The sequence below is a fragment of the Miscanthus floridulus genome, chromosome 19 (genome assembly GCF_019320115.1).
Source record: "Miscanthus floridulus cultivar M001 chromosome 19, ASM1932011v1, whole genome shotgun sequence".
In the NCBI taxonomy this organism is placed as follows: Eukaryota; Viridiplantae; Streptophyta; class Magnoliopsida; order Poales; family Poaceae; genus Miscanthus; species Miscanthus floridulus.
This window is the reverse complement of record NC_089598.1, coordinates 13,988,282-14,010,286: the sequence shown is the minus strand read 5'-3', so window position 1 is coordinate 14,010,286 and position 22,005 is coordinate 13,988,282. Positions and strand designations below refer to the sequence as shown.

The 22,005-nt window shown below is 45.9% G+C and overlaps 3 protein-coding genes across 3 annotated transcripts; all 3 read left to right on the top strand.

Annotated features, from left to right (window-relative positions):
* The first annotated feature begins 4,895 nt into the window (after nucleotides 1–4,895).
* LOC136529979 (uncharacterized) lies at nucleotides 4,896–5,788 on the top strand. Its single transcript, XM_066523033.1, has one exon. It carries the CDS (start codon nucleotides 5,004–5,006, stop codon nucleotides 5,349–5,351), a length of 348 nt encoding a protein of 115 aa, XP_066379130.1. The 5' UTR covers nucleotides 4,896–5,003; the 3' UTR covers nucleotides 5,352–5,788.
* Nucleotides 5,789–12,242: 6,454 nt separating this feature from the next.
* Nucleotides 12,243–13,216, top strand: LOC136525166 (uncharacterized). Its single transcript, XM_066518165.1, has one exon. It carries the CDS (start codon nucleotides 12,525–12,527, stop codon nucleotides 12,891–12,893), a length of 369 nt encoding a protein of 122 aa, XP_066374262.1. The 5' UTR covers nucleotides 12,243–12,524; the 3' UTR covers nucleotides 12,894–13,216.
* Nucleotides 13,217–20,838: 7,622 nt separating this feature from the next.
* Nucleotides 20,839–21,666, top strand: LOC136527297 (uncharacterized). The gene has a single exon (XM_066519983.1). The coding sequence runs from the start codon at nucleotides 20,951–20,953 to the stop codon at nucleotides 21,308–21,310; it is 360 nt and encodes a 119-aa protein (XP_066376080.1). The 5' UTR covers nucleotides 20,839–20,950; the 3' UTR covers nucleotides 21,311–21,666.
* The last annotated feature ends 339 nt before the right edge of the window (nucleotides 21,667–22,005 follow it).

Here is a 22,005-nt window from a genome sequence, read left to right as displayed (position 1 = left end):
TTCTTTTTCTATACCAGAACTGGATTTGCTAGCCAATCCGGATGTAGAATTTCCCTGATGAATCCAGCTGCCATTAGTTTTGTAATTTCCTTTTTAATCGTTGCCTTCTTGTTAGGAGAGAATCGTCATAGTCGTTGCTTCACAGGCTTGGAGCCTTCATTGATATCAATTCCGTGCTCAGCCAACTCTCTTGGGACCCATGGCATGTCGGCCGGCTTCCAAGTGAAGATATTCTTGTTGTCCCGAAGAAAGTTGGTGAGCACGAGTTCCTATTTTGCTGATAGGTGGGCACTAATGGTTGCTGTTTTTGTGGGATCACCGGTGCCTAGGTCGATTTACTTCATGTTGGCTTCTTTTGGTGGTGCTAGGATGCTTGGTCTCTTAGCCGGTATCTCTAGTTCTTCTTGGCTTGTTTCTGCGGCGATAGTGGCTATTTCCTTTCTTCCATCGTTTGCCTATGCCTTTGCTGCAATTTGGATCGCATGTACGTCGCAGTCAAATGCGCGCTTTAAATCGCTCCGAAGAGAAAGAACTCTGTTAGGCCCTGACATCTTAAGAAACAGGTACAGATAATGTGGTATTGCCATGAATTTTGCTAGTGCTGGGCGCCCAAGAATTGCATGATATGAGGAATCGAAATCTATGACTTCAAATTTGATGAACTCTGTGCGGTAGTTCGAGGGAGTCCCAAAGGTAACTGGTAGAGTAATTTGTCCAAGTGGCATTGCTGCCTTGCCGGGTACTATGCCATAAAAAGGTGTGCTTGTTGGTGTGATCATCCCGGCGAGTTGTAGTCCCATCTTCCTTAGAGTTTCTGAAAAGATGATGTTGAGTCCTGCTCCTCCGTCAATTAGTACTTTTGTGACAGTCATACCGGCAATGGTTGGATCTAAAACCAATGGGTAATGGCCTGCGTTTCCTATGCTGGTCCACTGGTCTTCTCTTGAGAATTGGATTGGGTACTCTGACCAGTTGAGATATCTTGGTGTAGCGGGTTCTGCGGCCATAATTGTTCGTAGCGCTAGCTTTTCTTGATGTTTGCTTCTAGAGTCTGGAATTCCGGCAAAGATTACTGCTACTATCCCTCTGGATTTTTAGAACCCCTTGTCATCATGGTTGTCTCCTTCCTTTTTCTGATTGTCTTCTTTATTGTTTCCCTTGCTATCTTTTCTAGTGTACCTTTCGTTGAAGGTGTAGCAATTTCTGATGGTGTGCCTCCCATTGGGGTGTAAAGGGCAACGCATGTTTTCAATGTCATCATATCTTCTAGGCTTGGTAAATTTCTTTAATTTGTCAGCCATTGCTACCGTGTTGTCTGGTCCTCGCTTTCTCTCCTGATGTCTATTGTTTCGATGATTTTGCCTATCCGGGTTGTCTCTGTTGTTCCTTTTTGGGAATCTTTCTTTCGTTTTTTCTTCTGTAGTAATCATGTTTTCTACTGTTCTTCTAAATTCTTCGTTATTTCTTGGGTTTTCTTTGTAGAAGTCTTGGAATTGCCACCTAGCCACGATTCCGTGAGAGAAAGCTTCGATTACTTCTCGTTGTGTGATGTCATGTACTTGAGCTCGTAGTTCGCCAAATCATCGATAGTAATTTCTGAGACTTTTACTTCCTTTCTGCTTGAGTCCTTTTAATTCTGTGTTGGTGATTGGATGTGTAATAATTCCCGCAAAATTTTCACAGAAAGCTCTTTATAAGTCTTCTTAATTTCTGATTGATCCGGGATTTAATTTGTCAAACCATTGAAGCGGCATGGTTTCTAGGGCCATGGGGAAGAACAAGGTTTTGATGTCATCGTCTCCTCTGGCTAATTCAATCGATTGTGAGTAAATTCTAAGCCATTGCTTCGGTTCGGTCTTGCCGTCGTATTTGGAGTGGTTGGACAGTTTGAACTTGTGAGGTAGTCGAATCAAAGCGAGTCTGTTTGCAAAATAGGGAAATCTATCATGTGTCCTGGCTTCTGTATATTCTGATTCTGCGCCCCCTTCTTGCCAACTGTCATCTTGGTAAGAGTAGTTTTGTGTGGTTGTCCAAGTAGGTGCTTTGCTTTTGTCCTTTCTTGGTTGCTCGACTCGGTTATTTTGACTATGATTTCTTTGGCTTCCTCTGTTGTGACTTCCACTTGGTCCTAATCTTTCTAAAGCAGACTTCCTTTGATTTTGATCTTCCTGTTCATGAGATGTTTCCTTTCCGTCGTTCGTTTTAAAGATTGTTGATCGAAGGAAATCTCGAAGCTGTTCTTGTTTCTCATTGGGATGTGAGGTCGCCCTGAGTTCTTCTAGTGCTTCCCAGATCTTATCGTAGGGAGTACTCGCTGCTCGTCCTTCTTCGATTTCTCGTTCTGATTTTCTTCTATTGTACTAGGCTAGGTCTGATTCATATTTGATCCAAGTGTCTTTCTACTGTTTTGCATGGCGTTGTCGTCCTTGTTTTAATTTGTTCTTTCTTTCACTTGCTTGCCTCTGGCTCTCAGTCTCACCATCGTATCCCTGGATAAATGGTGATATATTGGACTCGGATTCATCTGAAGACCTTACGTCAGGTGCTTCTGGGGGGGTCAATGGTGATCGAGGACGACGAATCATGAGTACTTCTCTAGCGTGAGTTGTTCTGTCATTGTCGTTGATTTCTGTATTGGCAGAGCTGTTGATGACTTCAGTAGAGGTCTCAAAGTCATAGATGGAATCTCCTTCTTGGTAGGGTAGAATTGCTGTTGTTGTGTCATCGACTAGTTGGGCGTTGTCATCCTCAGGAACGGTATCTGGCCAGTGAATGATGCAATCTTGAGATGTTATGGTTAAAACGAGACCTTTCTGGGCTCCCTTCAGTGGCATTCTAAGCATGGGATAAGTGGATCCTTCATGCCATGTCTGATAGGATGTTGCCATGTTGTGGAGTCTGAACGGAAAAAGACTCGACTCCTTTGAAGTATTCTAGGTGTACTCCGAGTAGTATCCTTGACAGGTTGACGTTATGTCCCGGAGCTTTGTCAGAAAAGAACACGGTTTCCCGAAAGAACTCAGATAAGACTTCATTTCGGAAGCGGAACCTGAGTTTGAATCGGACGCGTGAATTTGCGAGAACTGAGTCGGATTGAGCTGTGCGAATCTTTCGGCAAGCAGATCTGTTGTTATCGTCGAAATAGGATGGTCCTGATGATGATCTGAATCTTCAAGAAGACGGCCTTGGAGCTTGCCATCGTCGCCCGCCTTGCAGATCCATGAACCGAAGATGAAGGTCGATCCCTTCGAGAAGATCATGTTGTCGAGGTCCATCAAGCTCTCGGATGCAAAGTCACCGAAAGCCCCTACCTGGCGCGCCAGCTGTCGATGTTTGATCACCGATAGCCTGCCACGGGGGTACCCGGGGTAGTATGTTCGGGCTTCAGCGTATGCAGAACTCGATGGTTAACGCAAGAGACAGTCGATTTATCCTGGTTCAGGCCCTTGATCGCAGATCGAGTAATAGCCCTACGTCTAGTCGGTGTTTGCCTTTGCGTTGGATTGATTATGAAGTGTTGTATCGTACAATTGTTCTGTTGAACTCTCCAATCTAAGGAGCCGTGCCCTCCTTTATATAGTCAGGAGGCCAGAGTCCTAGTCGGTTTACAATGAGAGTTCCTAGTAGGATTACAGAGTAATACTGCTACTAAGATTACAGGAGAAGAATCCTAATTAGACTAGGTCTTCTCCCTTCCTTGCGGGGTATCCCGTGGGTCCCGTACCGACAATCGCGTCTAGACGTCTACGACTGCAGTCGGTTTCCCCTCCGTTTCGTGTGTCCACGCGTGGGCTCACGTCACCCAAACTAGTCGCCCGTATGGGGACCGCTCGTGCCCTTCCTGCTTTCTATACGTATTCCATGTGCAACATCCGATCTACTTTTGAAACATCCGGATGTAACACTTGCATTATATAAAAAGGACAGATAAAATACTTGAAACATTCATCTGAAACACTTGCAAAAATAATTAAAAACTATTGCAAATATACGCAAACATCGAGATAAAACACTTACAACATATGTGTGAAACATATGCAACATCCAGATAAACGCACTTACAACATAGTCTGAAAAAGCGGATGAAACATTGAAGATATACGCTTGTAACGTACGGGTACAATAGTGACAACATATGCAATGTCCTGATCTACTTTTACAACATCTATGTGAAACAACTAAAACGTACCTCTAAAACATCTGAAATATTTCAAATATACACTTGCAACATGCATCATATCCTGGCGCGGCCTTCTTCGCCGTCAGCATCGGGGAACCATAGCTATAGCAAGAAGCGAGGCTGGAAGGTTTCTGTGCCAAGGCCCAGCGCTTCTCCTTAAGCTGGCGACATCGTCGGGCGGGCCGGGCAGCGGCAGCAGAGGAGGAGCAACTACACCAGCAGCAGAGCAAGCGCGCGGAGCATCGGCCAGAACAGCGGCATGAGGAGCGGGGCAGGCGCGCACAGCATTATCTAACAGGAACAGTGTAGGAGGAGCGGAGCGGGCAGCCGAATGAATGGACAGGTGATGATAAATTAACTCATATTAATATATAAACGTTGTGTCACATGGCCCTACACCCTGTGTCTGTTCGACACTCGAGTAAAGCTCGGACGAATGGACCAAGAATTACCGTTTATTTTACTGCCTGTGTTGTTTTACTGGTGTGTGTGGTCGCCCACTCGGACATGGTTGTGGTGCAGGCTAGCGGGCACGAAAATTTGAATTTGAAAAGGGAGCGCCGAAAGTACCACGCAATATGGAATTTTAAATAGGGTCCTTTTAAATACACGAGCTACGACTTTTTAAAATAGTGCCCCGCCGGCCGCGGCCTAGCGGGAAACGGCTATAAAACGAAGGCCGAACTGCTCGGTCGTCTCGTCACCGACACCAACGATAGTAGGCTTAAGTTCAAACGCTGCATTGCCGCCCAGAAAAGAAAAACTTTCTAGTTTCTACGATCAGGCACCCGGCCCCTGTCTCCCCTGTGACTGTGAGCATCGCATGGATCGGCGCTATTCTGGGCTGACCAAGGTAGGCTTCAGTGTCCTAGCGTGCAACTCGGCGCTCGCCGTCTGCAAATCCTGGGGCGACGCAGGCGCCGTCGCGTTCGTGCTCGTCGCGGACGCGGCCCTCGTCCTCCTCTTCGTCTGCCTCCGTGAGTTCGAGCGTCGCCGCGGCAGGGCAGGGAGCGGCAGGGTCAAGGCCGCGGTGTGGTTGCTCACCGCGCTGCTGACGGCGATGTTCGCGTCCAGGGTGGCTCCGCTCATGCCGCCGCCGGTGGACGCCCTGGTCTGGGGCATGGCCGTGGCCACGGCCGCCGGCGGGCTGTGGGCCTTGTTCTTCAACTAGCTAGTACCTATGTTGCAGTCGTGCATGATCTGTATTTGCCTGTCGTCGCTTTACAGAATCCTATTCCTTCCTTCGTCACCTCGGTGTCTTCTTCTGGAACTGGATTCCACATCGTTACGTTCGTAGCTCGACAAATAAAAGTCGAACGTCGTCTTGAATCTTGAGAGTCGCTGTAGTTCAATGAGCGTCGGCTTGATGGAGAGAGAGCCGCGTCGGAAGGGGCAAGGTGCCGACTAACGAGGCAACACTGCAGTGCTCTACGGAACTCAGATTTTTTTGATTCTGAGGCTCGCAAACGATGCGGTGGCGCACCGTTTACAATAATTTCCCTCTTTCCTTTTGGTGGAAATTTGGTTATCAAGCAGCATCATAGGTACCGTCTGTACCGGATTGTTGAAATCTAGGAAATAAAATCTAGGACACCGATTTTTGGAACACATCCTACGTTCCAATACAATATGTGGATACCGAAGTTTTAGAATTCCTGCGGGGCGTGGCTAGCTAGTGTCCGGACGTCCGGGCGGACGCGCGCGTCCCGGATGCCCGCGCAGCCCGTTCCCGTTCGCCTTCGCCCCGACCCCGTTCGTCTTCGTCACCCCCACGCACGCACTTCGCCCCGCCTCTGCCCACTGGTCGCCCTTGACCCCCTCCTCTCCCTCCTTGCGGACAGCACTCAGGAGCTGGGTTGAGCAGCTGAGAATGAGCACGATCCCTATGCGCTACGACCGCAACACCACCATCCGCCGGCCCCTAGCGGCACCGTCCACCAAAAACCACCCCCCTCCCCCCGCGCGCGCACGCCACGCCCAACCCGCTCGAACCCGGCCATAGATGAAACATTTAAATGCAACATACGTCTGAAAAGTGGATGAAACATTTAGAACACACTTGCAACATGGGTGTAAAACACACGAAACATCCAGATTTGCAACTCGCAACATGAAACCATTTGCTACAACATAAGACTAAAACAACTGAAATATTTGGAATATACTGTTGCAACATATGTGTGAAACATATGCAACGTCTAGATAAAAAAGATTGCAACAGACGTCTGGAAACAGATGGAACATTTTGAATAAACGCTTATAACATGCCTTTGAAAAACTTGCAACATATACAATGCAACATCTTCCGATCTACTTTTACAACATCAAGATGAAATATTTACAACATACATCTGAAACGTCTAAAACATTTGAATTATACATATGCAGCATAGGGGAGCAAAGGCCGGGCCAGTCGATTTCGGCCGTCGGGGTGGGAGCCGTTGGCGAGCCACAGTCCGCGAGCACCACCAGCATCGGGCATGCTCGTGGGTGCCCTTGGCTCGGTCGGGAAAGACATGAGGCGCCACAGTACGTGTACCCCAGCGGCCATGGCGGGGTCAACGGCACGCCCAACGACGATGGGCAACGGACGAACAGTGAGGGAGCGAGCGACGCAGGGAGCGGGGGCGCGCGGCGCGGCCGGTGATGGGGGAAGGCCACGGTGCGGCAGCCCGACAAGTGCGCTGGGAAGACTACGGACGGATGAGAATCCACGTCGAGCGACGCAAGTGGCTACCACGCAGGTGAGCGCGTAGGGAGCAAGGGTGTGCAGCGCGGCTGGCAATGGATAAAGGAAACGGCACGATAGCCCAATGAGCTCGCGCTAGAGAAGGTGGTGGACGGATGAGCAGCCACGCTGTTTTGGGGCCGAACAGATACGCAATGAGGATTGAGGTATGGGCTCGGGAGAGACGGTTGGATAAATACAAAAGAATAAAGATTTGTTTTAGTTTAGCCGTGTTCGGACGCAAAGTTACAGGACGGCGTACAGGAAGTATTGCAATCCGAACGATACCCCAGCGGACATGTAATTTGATGCATTGCATTGATCAGTGAAGGTGGACCACATGTGCGTGGCTAAATACGTATCAGTAAACTATGCCGGTCAGCTTTGCCGGCATGGTCCGCACTGCCTCTAGTAGTCTGTTGGACGGCGTGGTCGGTGCCGCGTCTGGTACGTCCGTACGTGGCACAGGCCCACAGCACTACACACGTGGCGGCGGTGTCATCATGGTTATCCCCGTCGCGGCCCATACCGAGAAAAGAGAGGAACTGGTGCTCCAGTGCAAGCCCAACATCGTTTTCAGCGTGGGTCATCATCCTTTGAGATGTTGTATAGATACGCGGCCCATAAGCTACCTTCTGGTGGCCAAGGCCCACTATGGGCGCACTACTCCGTACGTGTGTCGTACGAGTACCATTGCCATCCTTCGTCGTTGGGAAGGGGGGATGCAGGAGGGTCGGCGGCTAGTGGGACCCGAGAGGAGTGGGGAGCCAGAGGAAATGAACTAAGGCTCGTTTAGATCGTAAAAATTTTTAGCTTTCGGCTACTGTAGCACTTTCGTTTGTATTTGATAAAAATTATCCAATTATGGACTATTTAGGCTTAAAAGATTTGTCTCGTTAATTACGGGCAAACTGTGCAATTAGTTATTCTTTTTACCTATATTTAATGCTCCATGCATGTGCCGCAAGATTTGATATGACGGAGAATCTTGAAAAATTTTGGATTTTGGGTGGCATCTAAATGGGGCCTAATTGAGTAGGAGCCACCTTGACCCTGAAGATAGGCTCAATGGGGGGGGGGGGAGAGAGAGAGGATAGAGGAGAGAGAGGAGAGAGGAGAGAGAGAGAGAGTGCAGCGGGTAAGAAGAGAGATGTGTTTTTGGGCGGAGTGGAGAGATGATGAAGAAAAGAATAAAAAAAACACAATGATAGGTGTAGTCTTGATTTATTGATGATCTACAAAATTATCTCCTTCAATAATCTAAAAAGGGTATTGGGACAACCATATTACCAATCTGTTGTGGAGTTGTAACTGAATCTACTGGAGATGCTCTTATCAATTACTTCCTCCGTCTAAGAAAGAATACAACGTACCGGCAAAAATAGTTCACGTTTGACCAAATTTCTAGTAAATATTATTTATATTTATGACTTCAAATTAATATATTGTGAAAATACATTTCATAATTAATCTAATGATATTTATTTGATATTGATAAAATATTAATATCTTTTAATCTATAATTAGTCAAACTTAAAATAAAAAACGTGATACTATGCTAAAATTGCATTCCTCCTGAACCGAGGGAGTATTCGGTTAGGCCACCCTACCCCAATACCAAGAGGGGCCTGGATTGCTCATTCCAACATGAAACCATCGTGACATGTTATAGATATATAGAATTCAACTTGCTACATATCTTGGGGGCCATTAAACTTCTGCCAACTAAGTTGGTAGTTTGGCCTCCACTTGCCCTGTTCGCTTGGCTGATAAGCCATAGCTGAAAGTACTATTGACTGATTTATTGTGAAAAATACTATTCGTTGGCTGAAAAAGTACGACTTATAAGCTAAACGAACATGACAACTATCCTCCGCCCCTGTGTGCACCCAAAGCCACCTGCACAAACTGCGTGTAATTGGTTGAGTATTGGTTCAACAAGTCTATCCCGAGCCCATCTGATTTCGATGGCCTTAGACTATCTCCAACAGTCCATACCTATATCAGCGACCCATTCCAGAAATTAGGCTCTGCACAGTAAATAGGTCACGGACCCAAAACGTTGCCTCTCCAACAGCCCACCGCGCCTGCCCAAAATATCTCATCGCCTCCTCCATCTCTCTGTCTGTCTCTCTCTCCCTCACTCCTCGTCCCAACCCCCGTGCCTCCGCCCGCACCGTGGCTCCCGTCCGAGCCCCCTCCCCTCCCGCCTCCCCTTTCTCTCTCTCCCTCTCCCTCGGCGTGATAGCGCGGCGGGTGGGCTAGAGCGCCGCCTGCTCCTCACGCTGCTCACCTCCGCCCCCATGCGGCGCTGCTCATCACCGGCCGCGAGGGAGCAGTCCCAGATCCGGTGAGGCCACCAAGGCCGGCGGCTCCGGAGGTGCTCCCACGGCGAGCTCGCCTCGCGCGAGCCGGCCACGCCCCTCTCCTCCTCCGCCCGTGCGCCTCTCTCTCTCTCTCTCTCTCTCCCTCCCTCCCTCCACCGCCCCCCCGCGGTGCTCGCCCGCCGGCGCTCCGGTGCGGCCAGGCCTCGGTGGTGTCCGCAGCCGCGACCAAGCCTCCGCGGTGCCCGCCCCCCGGCACAGGCGCGGGAGCCCCTTCCTCGGCCAGCGGCGCTAGGGCGAGCGCCCCGCCGCGGTCCTCGCCGTCATCTCGTCCACAGGCCCAGGGCGCAAGATTTTTGCGTCGTCTCTCCTCGACGACGCTTATTTGCCTCCCGCGTCGCCTCCGACCCAAAATGGCTGTTGTGTTTGCGTACTCGGTTGGAGGCTAATTTTTTGCTACTTATCCACTGTGCACGACGTATTTTTGGGGATAAGTCGCGTTATTGGAGACCGTCTTAGGTCAGATAGTGTTTTCAATCAGGTTTATTAGGCAACGGCCACCAACCAAACAGCCGATCGAAACTATTCTATGGTACTATCTGGACGATTCTCGGCTCGGATGCTTGACATATTATTATTATTTTTCAATTTTGAGGATGACTCTTGAGCTCTTGCTTTACTTTTGGCAGATACACATGATGCTTGAAAGTTTACCGTGTGACGACGGTGGTGGGATGCACATGAGTCATGTATAATTTCACATAAATAAAATTATTTGCTAAGGCTCCCCGTGTTTCAAGGTTTATTATTTAATGCTCAATTAGAGATTAATCCAAAGAACTTTTCATATCTCTCTCTAACCGTCCACATGAGGTCTATATATATATATATATATATATATATATATATATATATATATATATATATATATATATAATACAACGAATAACTATTTGCATCAATCGCTCTCCCTTGTTCTCTATTTTCTAACAACTTTATCCTATACGCGACTTATCAAGAACACGGGGCGTACATCCCGGGGAGGAAAAAAAATAAGAAAAAGAAAAGAAACGACGTGCTCTGATGCTTGGGTTGTCCTCTCCTGATTCCTGAAAAAGATCGACCCACAGGAAAGTAACGGACGATGGGCACATGGAAGCTTATCCAGCGATTAGTCAAGCACACTGCTGCAAAGCATATCCCGAGATCTTGACCAGCGACAATGTAAATGGCGAAATTGACAACGTATACTCACTCCGTCTCAAGAATGACATTATAAGAATATAAGATACGTACCGGTTAAATTTTCTTAATTTTAACTAGATTTATATAAAATATGTGCAACATTTATATCCTCAAATAAATTTATTATGAAAGTATATTCAACAATCTATTTAACGATATTAATTATGTATTATAAATATTAATATTCTTTTATATATAATTAGTCAAAGTAAAAAAATTGGCTTCTCGAGAAATTAGAATGACTTCTATTTTAGGCCAGAGGGTACTTGAAAGGTGTAACAGGTTTATGAATTGCATTGTATGCACAATGCTCAGTGCAATTGACATTTAAAGATGGCAACGGGGAATTCCCCGTCGGAGGATGCCTCCCCATCCCCGTCCCCGCGGGGAGATAAATTCCCCGTCCCCGTCCCCGCCAAAGCTAACCGGGAAGCTTTCTTCCCCATCCCCGTCCCCGCATGGGGGAAAATCCCAATCGGGGATCCCCGCCCCGTGTTAGTTTATCATCATCACCATTCACATAAGGCATTGATATGAAATTAGAGTACAACACGAATTACAATCCAGAAATAGCAATCAAGAAAATAGAAATAGCCAAATAGCAAGATATTGAGTAGGGTAGGGACGTGGAGGACAAATCCATGGACCACGACAGTGGTGATAAGTCTTGATCTGAAGCTCCAGTACCTACCTACTTCAAGAAGCCACTACTATCCTTGGGGAATGGGGAAGCACGCACTGTTGCCCGTGGGGAGCACATGGACACGAGCTGCTGCTCTTTGTGGAGCACGCGCGGCTGCAGGGCGTAGCTACCCATAGTGTCTGCACGTGGATGCGTCGCCGCTACTGGAGGATCGCGCAGATGCGCCGTCGCCGGAGGTGCACAGATGGACAACTTGCGGGCTTGCTGGAGCCGTCGTGCAGCAGTGGTGAGTGGTGACAGGCACCTGGAAGCATGGCGGCGGCGGAAGGGGTGGCTGGGAGCCTGGGACAGGGAACTCTAGGGTGGAGAAGTTAGGGTTATTGGTGTTATATACTTGGATGATATTGGGCCTTCATGGGCTAGTTGGGCCATCAACAAAGAAAGCGAAGCATGTGTACTAAGGGCTTGTTTGGAATGGAGGATTTCCAAAGGAAAATCAAAGGAATGAATTCCATAGGAATATTTCCTCAATTTGCTGTTTGGAACAAAGGAAACCTGCATTCCTTTCCAAAGGAAAGACTAACCGTGCTTCACAAAACTTAGGGAAAAAAGCATCCAAGGAAACCTAAAGGAAAAATTCCTACAATGTTTCGTCAAGTTCTCAAGCATGGAACCTGGTTCTTGGGCACATGTGGCATTTTTGTTTTCCTGTGATCCAAACACCCCAAAGTTTTTATTCCTGTGTTTTCAAATCCCGTAGTTTTCTACTTTTTGCTCTATTCTATTCTTGTGTTTTTTCCATTCCTTTGTTTTGTATTCCTGCGTTCCAAACAGGCCCTAAACGGGGCGGGGAAGCGGATATCGGGTACGAGGATTGATCCCCCATCCCCGTCCCCGCCAGACCCGACGGGGGGTAATTTTTTCCCCGTTTAGATCCCTGTGGAGATCAATTTGGCCCTATCCCCATCCCCTAATAGAGAAATTCCCCGCGGAGAATCGGGGATCGGGGCCGTTGCCATGTTTAAATTGACAACCAGAGCAGAGCTAGCTTTCAACGTACGATATACGCCACCCTCCGCGATTTCCATGAAATTCGCCTGACGACGTCACGTGGTCGGGGGTCCTATCCGGAACATGTACTACGCCGCCTATAAGCAAGTCTGTGAGCAGCTGGGGTGGGCGCAGCGGCTTTGCTACACCAACACGTACTAGCCAATCTCCTCCGATATTCATGTTCGAACGGGCGAGACTAGCTTGTCTTATAGTCGTTCCACTGGTCGAGTCAAACAGAGTTTCCACGTACACTCAAGCACGTACTCCGCAAGCTCTCTGGTATACCTGGCTGCCGAATTCAGGCTTGAGCACACACTGGCACTACTACACTATTGGCACCGGCCACTGCCCATGGCGGACAACAACAACCGGGGGCAGACCTTGATCGCCGGCGCGGGCCTCGGCGTGCTCACCGTCAACTCGGGCCTCGCCATCTACCGCGCCAGGGGCGACGTGGCGTCCACCCTCTTCGTCGCGTCCTCGTACCTGCTCCTGCTGCTCCTCTTCGCCTGCCTCCGCGCGTACGAGCGCGCGGCGCCAGGGTCCCCCGCCAGGGAGCGGGCCAGGCGCGCCGCGTGGCCCGTCACCGCTCTGCTCACCCTGGCCTTTGCGTGGAAGGTGGCCGCGGTCATGCCGTCGCATGTCGTGGCCGGCGTCGTCTGGGGTCTGGCCGTCGCCACCACCGCCGGTGGCTTCTTCGCGCTCTTCCTGCAGGCCTGAAGAGTGAAGACATGGGTGGTTCGTCAGGGCCAGGCTGCCAGCGGGAGGACTTCTTCTTCTGTGCTGTAGATAGTGTTCATACGTGTGTGCAGTGTGCCTACCGAGTACCTCTGCCTGCTCGACCCGTGTAGTAAGGTATGGAGTACGTACCCCAGTGCTAGCTAGCTTAATATGTGTATATAGCTGATGACTTTTGTAATACAAAGTGGCTTATGTGGCGGCCAGGTGGCCGTAGCCGCGCCTAGAGACAGCTCTAACGGTGTAAAAAGAGCTAGGTTATAGTAAACAGGGTCTAAGAAAGAATAAGAAGTTAACTCTTTATTAGAAGCTAAGCTTACATACTTTTATATGATTTATATGTCTATGTTTACATGTTTTTTAGACTAATATATGGGTTTACTCTGTTTCTTTCTCTTTTTTCAAAGTTCATATGTTAACAAGTTGACTTTACAGTTTAGAGTGTCCAAAGGTCGACAAACGTTGCAACAAAACTCTGCAACTTTGATGTGGACCACAATTGAATAAACCTCAAAGTGACCGTGGACTTTTGCTAGTACGTAGTATTGGTGTTTGGAATGAATCAAAGCAGAGGTTGATTTGTGGATTTTGCTGGTTACGGGCGGCTTCCGTCGTTAGGAGCTCTTTTGTCGCAAATTGTCCAAGTCTCATAAGACTAGAGCCGTTTTGTGTAGCTTGGGAACTTGTTCTTGGGGCCGGTGTTTGTTTTGATAAGCCATGGCTTACTGTAATGTGTTTTATTTTAACCTTTTAATGAATTATGTGACGTGCCAAGGCATAATTGTAAAAAAAAAAACTATATCGCTCTAAAGTTTTTCTTTTTTCTTGTTCTCCCCTTAACGCTATCGAGACATCCGACATTTGAAGTGTTGCCTTCGCACTTTTGTTTCTTTGCAAGGGGTCATTTGGCGTAACTTCAATCAATACTATTGGTCACTAATTCATTGTAGCACTATTTCACTGTAGAAATACTGTAGCCCAGAGCCCGTGGAGGTTGCCATTGCAGTTCTGCCGGCTCCTCTTTTTGTCAGTTTATTTTTCGCCTTAAAAAAGATAAAGGCTCCACCTACAGGCAAACAGTGCTATTATAATATTTTTTCAAGGGGCAGAACGCTAAGGAGCTATACGGAACAAGGACTAATTAAGGTCTCCATTCTCACATGCAGCAGCTACCTATTTAGCCCATTCATCACTGAAATTTAGCTTAAGCGGATGCTTATACTGATTTGTTGTGAGAGAAAAAAACACTGTTCATTCGCTGAAAAGTACTGCTGAAGTAGTGCTAAAGAACAAGTGGCCCCAAATACACCTATTTTCTCGGATGGAACAATTCTCTCTTGCATCTATACCTGGAACAATTTTCTTCGCACGTTTCATCGAGAAACATTTTGTTCACCTATTTTCTCGGATGGAACAATTCTCTCTTGCATCTATACCTGGAATAATTTTCTTCGCACGTTTCATCGAGAAACATTTTGTTCCACGGGTAAGGAAGAATAATAAAAGCATCAGAATGAAAATGTTCCGGACCCATTTTCTAGTTGCAAAGAAAATATGTTCCACATATAAAAGAAAAACGGCGAAATGCTCCATCACAAGAGAAAGAAAGTTCAGAAGTGTGGTGTGGCAGAACCGTCCGAAATAACACGCTTTTAGAGGCGCTAGTCTTTCACTAGACACTAAGCACCTCGAAAGTGAGCTACATCGGACAGTTCCGTCGAGCACACCCCAAGGGAGAACTCAAAACAATCCACGTTTTACCTCCAGAATCTAATAATGAGTACGAGCTTACAAAATATTAGTCCATTTCATACAACAAGAGTTTTGAAAAATTATTTATTACAATACCAGAGTTTAGAGTGAGATAATCAAATAGCGGAACAAAAATAAACATCTAGCGGAAACGATGCAAGAATCCGTCTGTGCCCACCAGAAGAATCCTCCACACAAGAGCTACTCCTCAAGCTGCACCTACAACAGGGGTAAAATAAACCCTGAGTACACAATGTACTTGCAAGACTTACTCGACTAGTGGGAATAGTTTTCCGACTCTCAGAGATATGATAGGCAATATGGGCATGTTGTTTTCTTTTTTTTACGAAAAGCATTACTAGAGGTACGTCCTTAAGATCAAGTTTAATTAGCAGTCATAATTACTTCATTAGCTAACCATTCTAGGTAAGCACATGTTCTGCTTTTAAGCAAGGGTTAAGCAATCAGAACTATTTCACCATTTTTCATTTTCCAGTTCTTACTACGGTCCAGGTGCTAGACCATTGCCAAGTCGTACTGTCTGACGGAAACGGCGATTCGCGAACCAATGTATCCTAGCTGGGTACTCCGAAACACACGGCCCGTTTGTACCCCAGGCATAAATAAGACCAATCCATTTCACTCATGTCAAGGGGTCTAGGTCCCTGTCCAAACTTGGACTCCAAGCCCGCACACTTGAGACCCAGTCTCAACATGGTGCTTAGACCTCCACCTTTCCCCGCCTCCAATCAGTCGGTCTGGAAAGAGTCAGAACCTACGACACGAGCGTAACGAGCCTTTCCGCTGCCATAAGTAAGTATGTGCTCAGGATAATAAGTCTATGACCTGACTAACATCCACAGCAACGGACGGTCCTTAATCGACACGAACAGAGAAAACAGTGTAACCAAGCTAAGCCCCGTTGGCCGCGGGATACAACCTGTTACACCCACCAATATCCATACCATATCCCTGTCCGGTCTCCATTTTCTTTTTATTATTTTATTATGAGAGTAATAATAATAACCACCTATTATGAGTAACAACAGGTTACTCATGCTACCGAAAACCTAAGCATAGCATCTACTCGAACCTGTACTAGTAAGACTCATAGAATAGATATATCTATGCATGTGGTTTTCATAAAATTCATATAACGTAAATGCACATCACATATATATTTAGTGATTATAAAAAATAAGGATGATGTATCGGGGCTTGCCTTGGGCAGGCGCGGTGTCAGCTGAGTCAGTCAGTGGCCGCTCCGGGCCCTCCTCCTGCACGAGAATCTCCTCCTCGTACTCCTCGACGATCTCCTCGAACTCGTGATCGCCGGTGGTCACGATCACCGTCAACTCGTTCTCTACATGCATACGATGATGATGCAACACTTAGCATTTAGGCAACAACAACTCTTAAACTAAGAATACACATACTAAGTTACTAAACTAGCTCTAATGACTAAGGTACTAAGCTAATTATCATCTTTACGAAGCAAAGTGTTAGGTTCAACTAACAAACACCTAGCTTTGCAAATGAAGGATATATCTTTATTTCTACTAATGATTTAATGTATATTTGAAACAAAGAGCATTTAACTACCCTAATGCTTAGTCTATTCTTAGGCTACAAAAATTACAGTGAGCACATAATAATATAATGAAGCTACCATAAATTTTTTAGGACTAAAGCTACCATCAATTTACCACAAAAATTCATACAATATTTAACCTAATAATATTGAGACCTCCCAAATGATTTAATAGCTTCTGGTATCAACATGTATATATATGAACTAAATACACTTACAGATAGAGCACAATTTTAGGAACCTAACAAAATTTATTTCACAATTTATGGACACCTACACGATTTTATATTAATTGCCAAAGATCAACTCAGAAATTAAATTAAAAAACTATTTCTAATTCCTTATGAAAAAGAAAAATGAATTCTCCCACGCAGCCCACATGCGCGGCCCATGCGACACAGCGCGTGCAGCGGCCCGTAGGCGTGGCCCACGCGAGGCCAGCCCATGCGAAGATGGCCCTCGCTGGGAAAAGCGGCTGCGTCACGGCGCACGGCGGGTCGGCAGTGCGGCAGCGCGGCGGGGCCGGTGACAGCACCGCCTGGCTGCGCAAGCAGCAGCAGCGGCTCCACACGCTAGGAGCCAGCTGCGGCCAGGCCACAGCTAGGCCAGAGCAGCCGTGGCCGGCCACGCGTGGCAGCGCGTGTGCGCGCGGGACATCCAGCGTGGCGACGCCGAGTGCCCGAGCATGGTGACCACGCCCACGCAGCCAACCAGCCCGAGACCGTGTCGTGCACGAATTTTAAAGCGCCTATAGAAATTAAACGGTTGCTTCTGGACCTTAACCATCTTCACCATGCTCAAGATAGCATATGAGGGTACCAAACCGAACTAACACATGACACATTTTCTTAACCCAATTTGACAAAATAAATTGCCAAACATGGCATTGTCTAACTGTCAACATACTTGAAATTATTCTAAGTCTTTTGAGCTGAACTTGATTCCAATTTGTATTTCTAGGCTATTAGAAATGTTGGCTAGCACTGTTATTTTTCTACATCAAGTATTTTATTGTCATCTACAAAGTTCATATTTCAATCTTTATTTAAACGTCACATACATGTTCTATAGCATTTTTGTTCAATAAAAATCAGTTTTAAACCCTACTCAATATACATGAGCTATTGAATCGACTTTCATTTAACATTTTTATTAGTGATTTTAGGTTACAAGAAATTAATCTACACACTTTATCACATACACTAACACATAAACATGATGCTCATGACATGTTTTAGTAAATGTTTAGGGTGTAACATCGAGGGTGTTACATGTGGACTGTGTCCGATTCGCTAAAATACGATATGATATTCCACACTACTACAGGAAACTTAATCGAGGCGGGCGAAATGGCTTAACTGAGGCGGACAAGCCAACCACCTCGGTCCAAAGGTCACGGTTAATCATGAACTTAACCGAGACGGCTATAACACCCGTGTTTTTGCATCATTAAAATTCACTAAAAAATTAAACTTTTTAAAACTTACAAACGAAACCTTGACTAATTATCTCCCGCAAAACCGCTTTTTAAAATAAAAGGTTTTCCGAAAACCCTGCATCAAAATCCACCATATGCATTTGTGTCACGTAGGATTTAGTTGTAGCAATAAAAATAATTTTCTAGGATTAGAAAGATTGCTTCGCATTTAAATTCCATTGCCTGCATTTTGTTTGCTTGAGTGTATGTTTGAATGCTTGCGTGATTGCTTGAATGATTGCTTGCATGCCTGATTGTCTTTCTGGAATTTATTTGCGGCACCAAAATAACCTCTCCTTCCAATTCCATTCTTAATTATTTAAAACCTTTTCTTTATATTATAGAGGTAGATAATACACCGTAGATGTTAGCGATATTTTATTCTTTAGAAATCATAATAGGCATCGCGTTGATAACACACCCACACCGGTGGACTAGATCGGAATGGAACATGTTACCGCGGTATGTCGTGTCACCGGCTCCATCAGTTTTTTTTTTTTTTTTTTAGTTTTGGGTGAAATGCATGTGGCGATCACTGCCGTGCACGTCTGCACGATGGGTCAATCATTCAAGGCCAGAAGGCAGCTCCCAGCGAGCAAGCAACGAGTCCGACACGCGCCATCAATACCACCGCACACCGGGACCGGGCAAATAAACTTTTACCACGAAACCTGCGAGGACCTTCGCCAAAGGAGAGAGAAAAAAAATGAAAGAGACAATCATCATACGGTGAAAAGACCAAATTACACTAAGTGATGGTCGAATTAGGGCTTTAAATATTTACTTCACCCTATTAGCGTTTCTAGCCTTAGAACTAAAAAGATTACACTAAAGGCTCTGTTTGGCGGGACTTATTGTGGCTACGGCTGATTTGCAGGGCTGATTTATCGTGAGAGAAAAACATTGTTTCATGTTTAAAAAGTAGAGCTGATTCTGGCTGATAAGCTCAGACGAACGAAGTGAAAATCAAATCCTTGGGGAAATCATACTAAGCCAGGTCGACCTTAGTCATAGTCACATTGACAATATCGTACTTAAGAGCAAAAGTAAAACATATCATCTATGAACACACTACCATGAAAAGATCCTATGTCACTCAAATGTTACTTGCACACAAAAACATATGGGAAGCACTAAATAAGATGAGGACACTATGAAAATGCAAAACAAAAGACACAACAAGAAACAACTTAGCGCGTGTTTAGTTGGGTGGAAGTTGAAAATTTGGCTACTATAGCACTTTCATTTTTATTTGGCAAATATTGTTCAATCATGGACTAATTAGGCTCAAAACGTTCGTCTCGCAATTTCCAACCAAACTGTGCAATTAGTTTTTTTTCGTCTACATTTAATGCTCCATGCATGTATCGCAAGATTCGATATGATGGCTAGTGTAGCACTTTTTTGAAATTTAGGGTGGGAACTAAACACGCGCTTAGATTTCTTTTCTGTTGTATCAAAGTGTTGTGACATCCCTAAGTACACGTTCTTGACCCAGAGTTTTACAGCCTTGGCCCTTGAGTCACCAACACCCAATATCTACTAAGATTATCCCCTCTCCTAAACCAAGGCATTACTCAGAACGAGCCAAAAAAAACTAGACTTTTTCAAGCTAAAAACTCTTGCTCATTAGCATCAAATAGGCCGCTCGGACCAGGCCTAGACCTGAGTGGGCCATCCGCTGGTTTTTTTTAATATGTAAATAATTAGGTGGTCCGAGCATACATGTACAGCATCAAGTTTTTAAATTTCAACTAAGGCTATGTTTAGTTCCCAAAAAGTTTCCAAAAAAATGCTTAAGTAGACATCACATCGAATCTTACGATATGTGCATGGAGCATTAAATATAGATGAAAAAAAACTAATTGCACAGTTTGGTTGGAAATCGCGAGATGAACATTTTGAGCCTAATTAGTCCATGATTGAACACTAATTGCCAAATAAAAACGAAAATACTACAATAGCCAAATTTCCAAATTTCACTAACTAAACACACCCTAACTAAGCTTGGAATACACATAAACGTAGATAATACTATAATAATGTGTGGCTCTTTAAAGATCGTGTCTGCAAACACAAAAGGGTCATATAGGCCCCGTTCGGCCATATTCGGCTTGTTTGGCTTATTTTTTCAGTTAGAATAGTATTTTTCTGTCATAGTAATTCAGCCAGAACAGTGTTTTTCGACCAGTTTCAGCCAAGATACAGTGTGCACAAATGGGTCCTACTTTATATTTCGACAAAAAGCTAAATGTGCTTTAATACGAACAACCTCGTGTGTCCTTATCATTAGCACAACCCTCATAGTATGTTGTAGTATTTTAAAGAGCTTTACACATAACACTTAAGATTAAACACTACCAGCCAATAATATAGTGTTGAGCCATTTTTCTTAACTTTTTTTTCGTCCAAGAGTTTACTTGGATACGAGGGCTAATTGCTAGCTAGTTAGTACGCATCCAAATAAAAGGGTCAGTTTTTTTTAACTAAGTCTTTAACTATTTATGAGCCAACTAACTAGTCCATTATAACTCATTTGGATTAATTTCTAGCCTCAACTACTAACTAGTTGTGTGTATTAAAGAGACCCTTAATTAGACAACCATACGGTTTTTGTTTCCCTACATGGGCCAGTAGTCAATCATGTACTCTTATAAAGCAAAACTCTACTGGCAATTTTTTTGACATGCAAGATGTCCACTCAGCAGTCCACTACCACTTGAATTAAAGTTCACTAGCACAAACAATTATGATATCCACGTCAGCGAGACACATCATCCACTAATATACATTTAGTCGCGCCACATATGCGTGCCACGCTATCCACTAACATTAGTTTATAATAGATAATCTCTTTCTAAGAATTATATAAATAGTTAAATTTTATTCCAATTCAGTAGTTCCCGAGGCCAAGCGTGGGTGTTCTTCTGGTTATAACTAATTTACATGGGTCGCGCGGCAAAATTTTCTTGTTAAAATTAGATGGCTGAAAACTTTTTCCTAAAAAAAAAGATGGCTGAAAACTTATATTTTATCAAAAAGATCCTGGCCACAAGGCCACGAGACTTGCTGTCCACACGTTCCCCTTCATATAGAGCAGTGTGAACCTTGACCCTTCCTAGACGTCAAGAACTCAAGACTCAAGTCAAGAGTCAAGACACACCACACAATAAAGCTGTCGACGTCAGCATCCCTAGCTCCACACACCTCTGCTCTGCCATGGCCAACCTCGCGCCGACCTGGGTCACCAAAGCCGGCCTGGGCGTGCTCACCCTCAACTCCGGCCTGGCCATCTACCGCGTCAGGGACGACCCCGCCTCCATCCTCTTCGTCTCAGGTGCGTACACCACCCTGCTCCTCCTCTTCTGCTGCCTCCGGGACTACGAGCGGGCGGCCCCCGGTTCGCCGGCCAGGGAGCGGGCGAGGCGCTTGGTGTGGCCGCTCACCACGCTGCTCACCGTGGCCTTCGCGTGGAAGGTCGCGGCGGTCATGCCTTCGGCCGTCGCGGCCGCCGTCGTCTGGGCACTCGCCGTCGCCACCACCGCCGGTGGCTTATTTGCTCTGTTCGTTCCCGGATGATGAAGCCGCCAGGATGGATCGGTCGTCAGATCAGTCAGATGCATGCTTCAGGCCGGCTCCGGCCGCCTCCGGGTGTGTGTGCGCGTTACTGCTGTCTGCAGTGCAGACAGCCGGAGATGATGTGTAATTACGTCGTGTACGGACTACGAAGGAGACTGCAGGACCCTTGTTCATCCTGCTCGCTCGGGCTCGGAAGTGATTGCTGCAGCAGTTACTGTTCACGACCTGAAGGAAACTAGCAGCGGCTGGTGGAGTAGCACAGTCGAGCAAGAGCGAGAGCTTGTATTTTTGTACTAAATGTTTGCAACATCAGCCATGGTTTAAATTTGTATGCATTATTAGGAAGGATGAGCGAAGCTGCTTGTAAGAAAAAGATGAGGTCACCGGTGAGGTGGTCATTCTCCCCACTTGTCAGAAGTATCGTGGCCACTACTGAGCATCAATAAGTGAGCCCTTCTTTAGTTGCAGGAAGTTGGAATTTGGGATAACGATAGCAACTTCGTTTTTATTTGGCAATTAGTATTCAAACATAGATTAATTAAGCTCAAAACGTTCGTCTCACAATTTTCTACCAAACTGTGCAATTAGTTTTTTTTTCATCTATATTTAATGCTCCATGCACAGACCATAAACATTTGATGTGATAGGTACTGTAACACTTTTTTAAAATTTAGGGTGCAACTGAACAAGGGTGC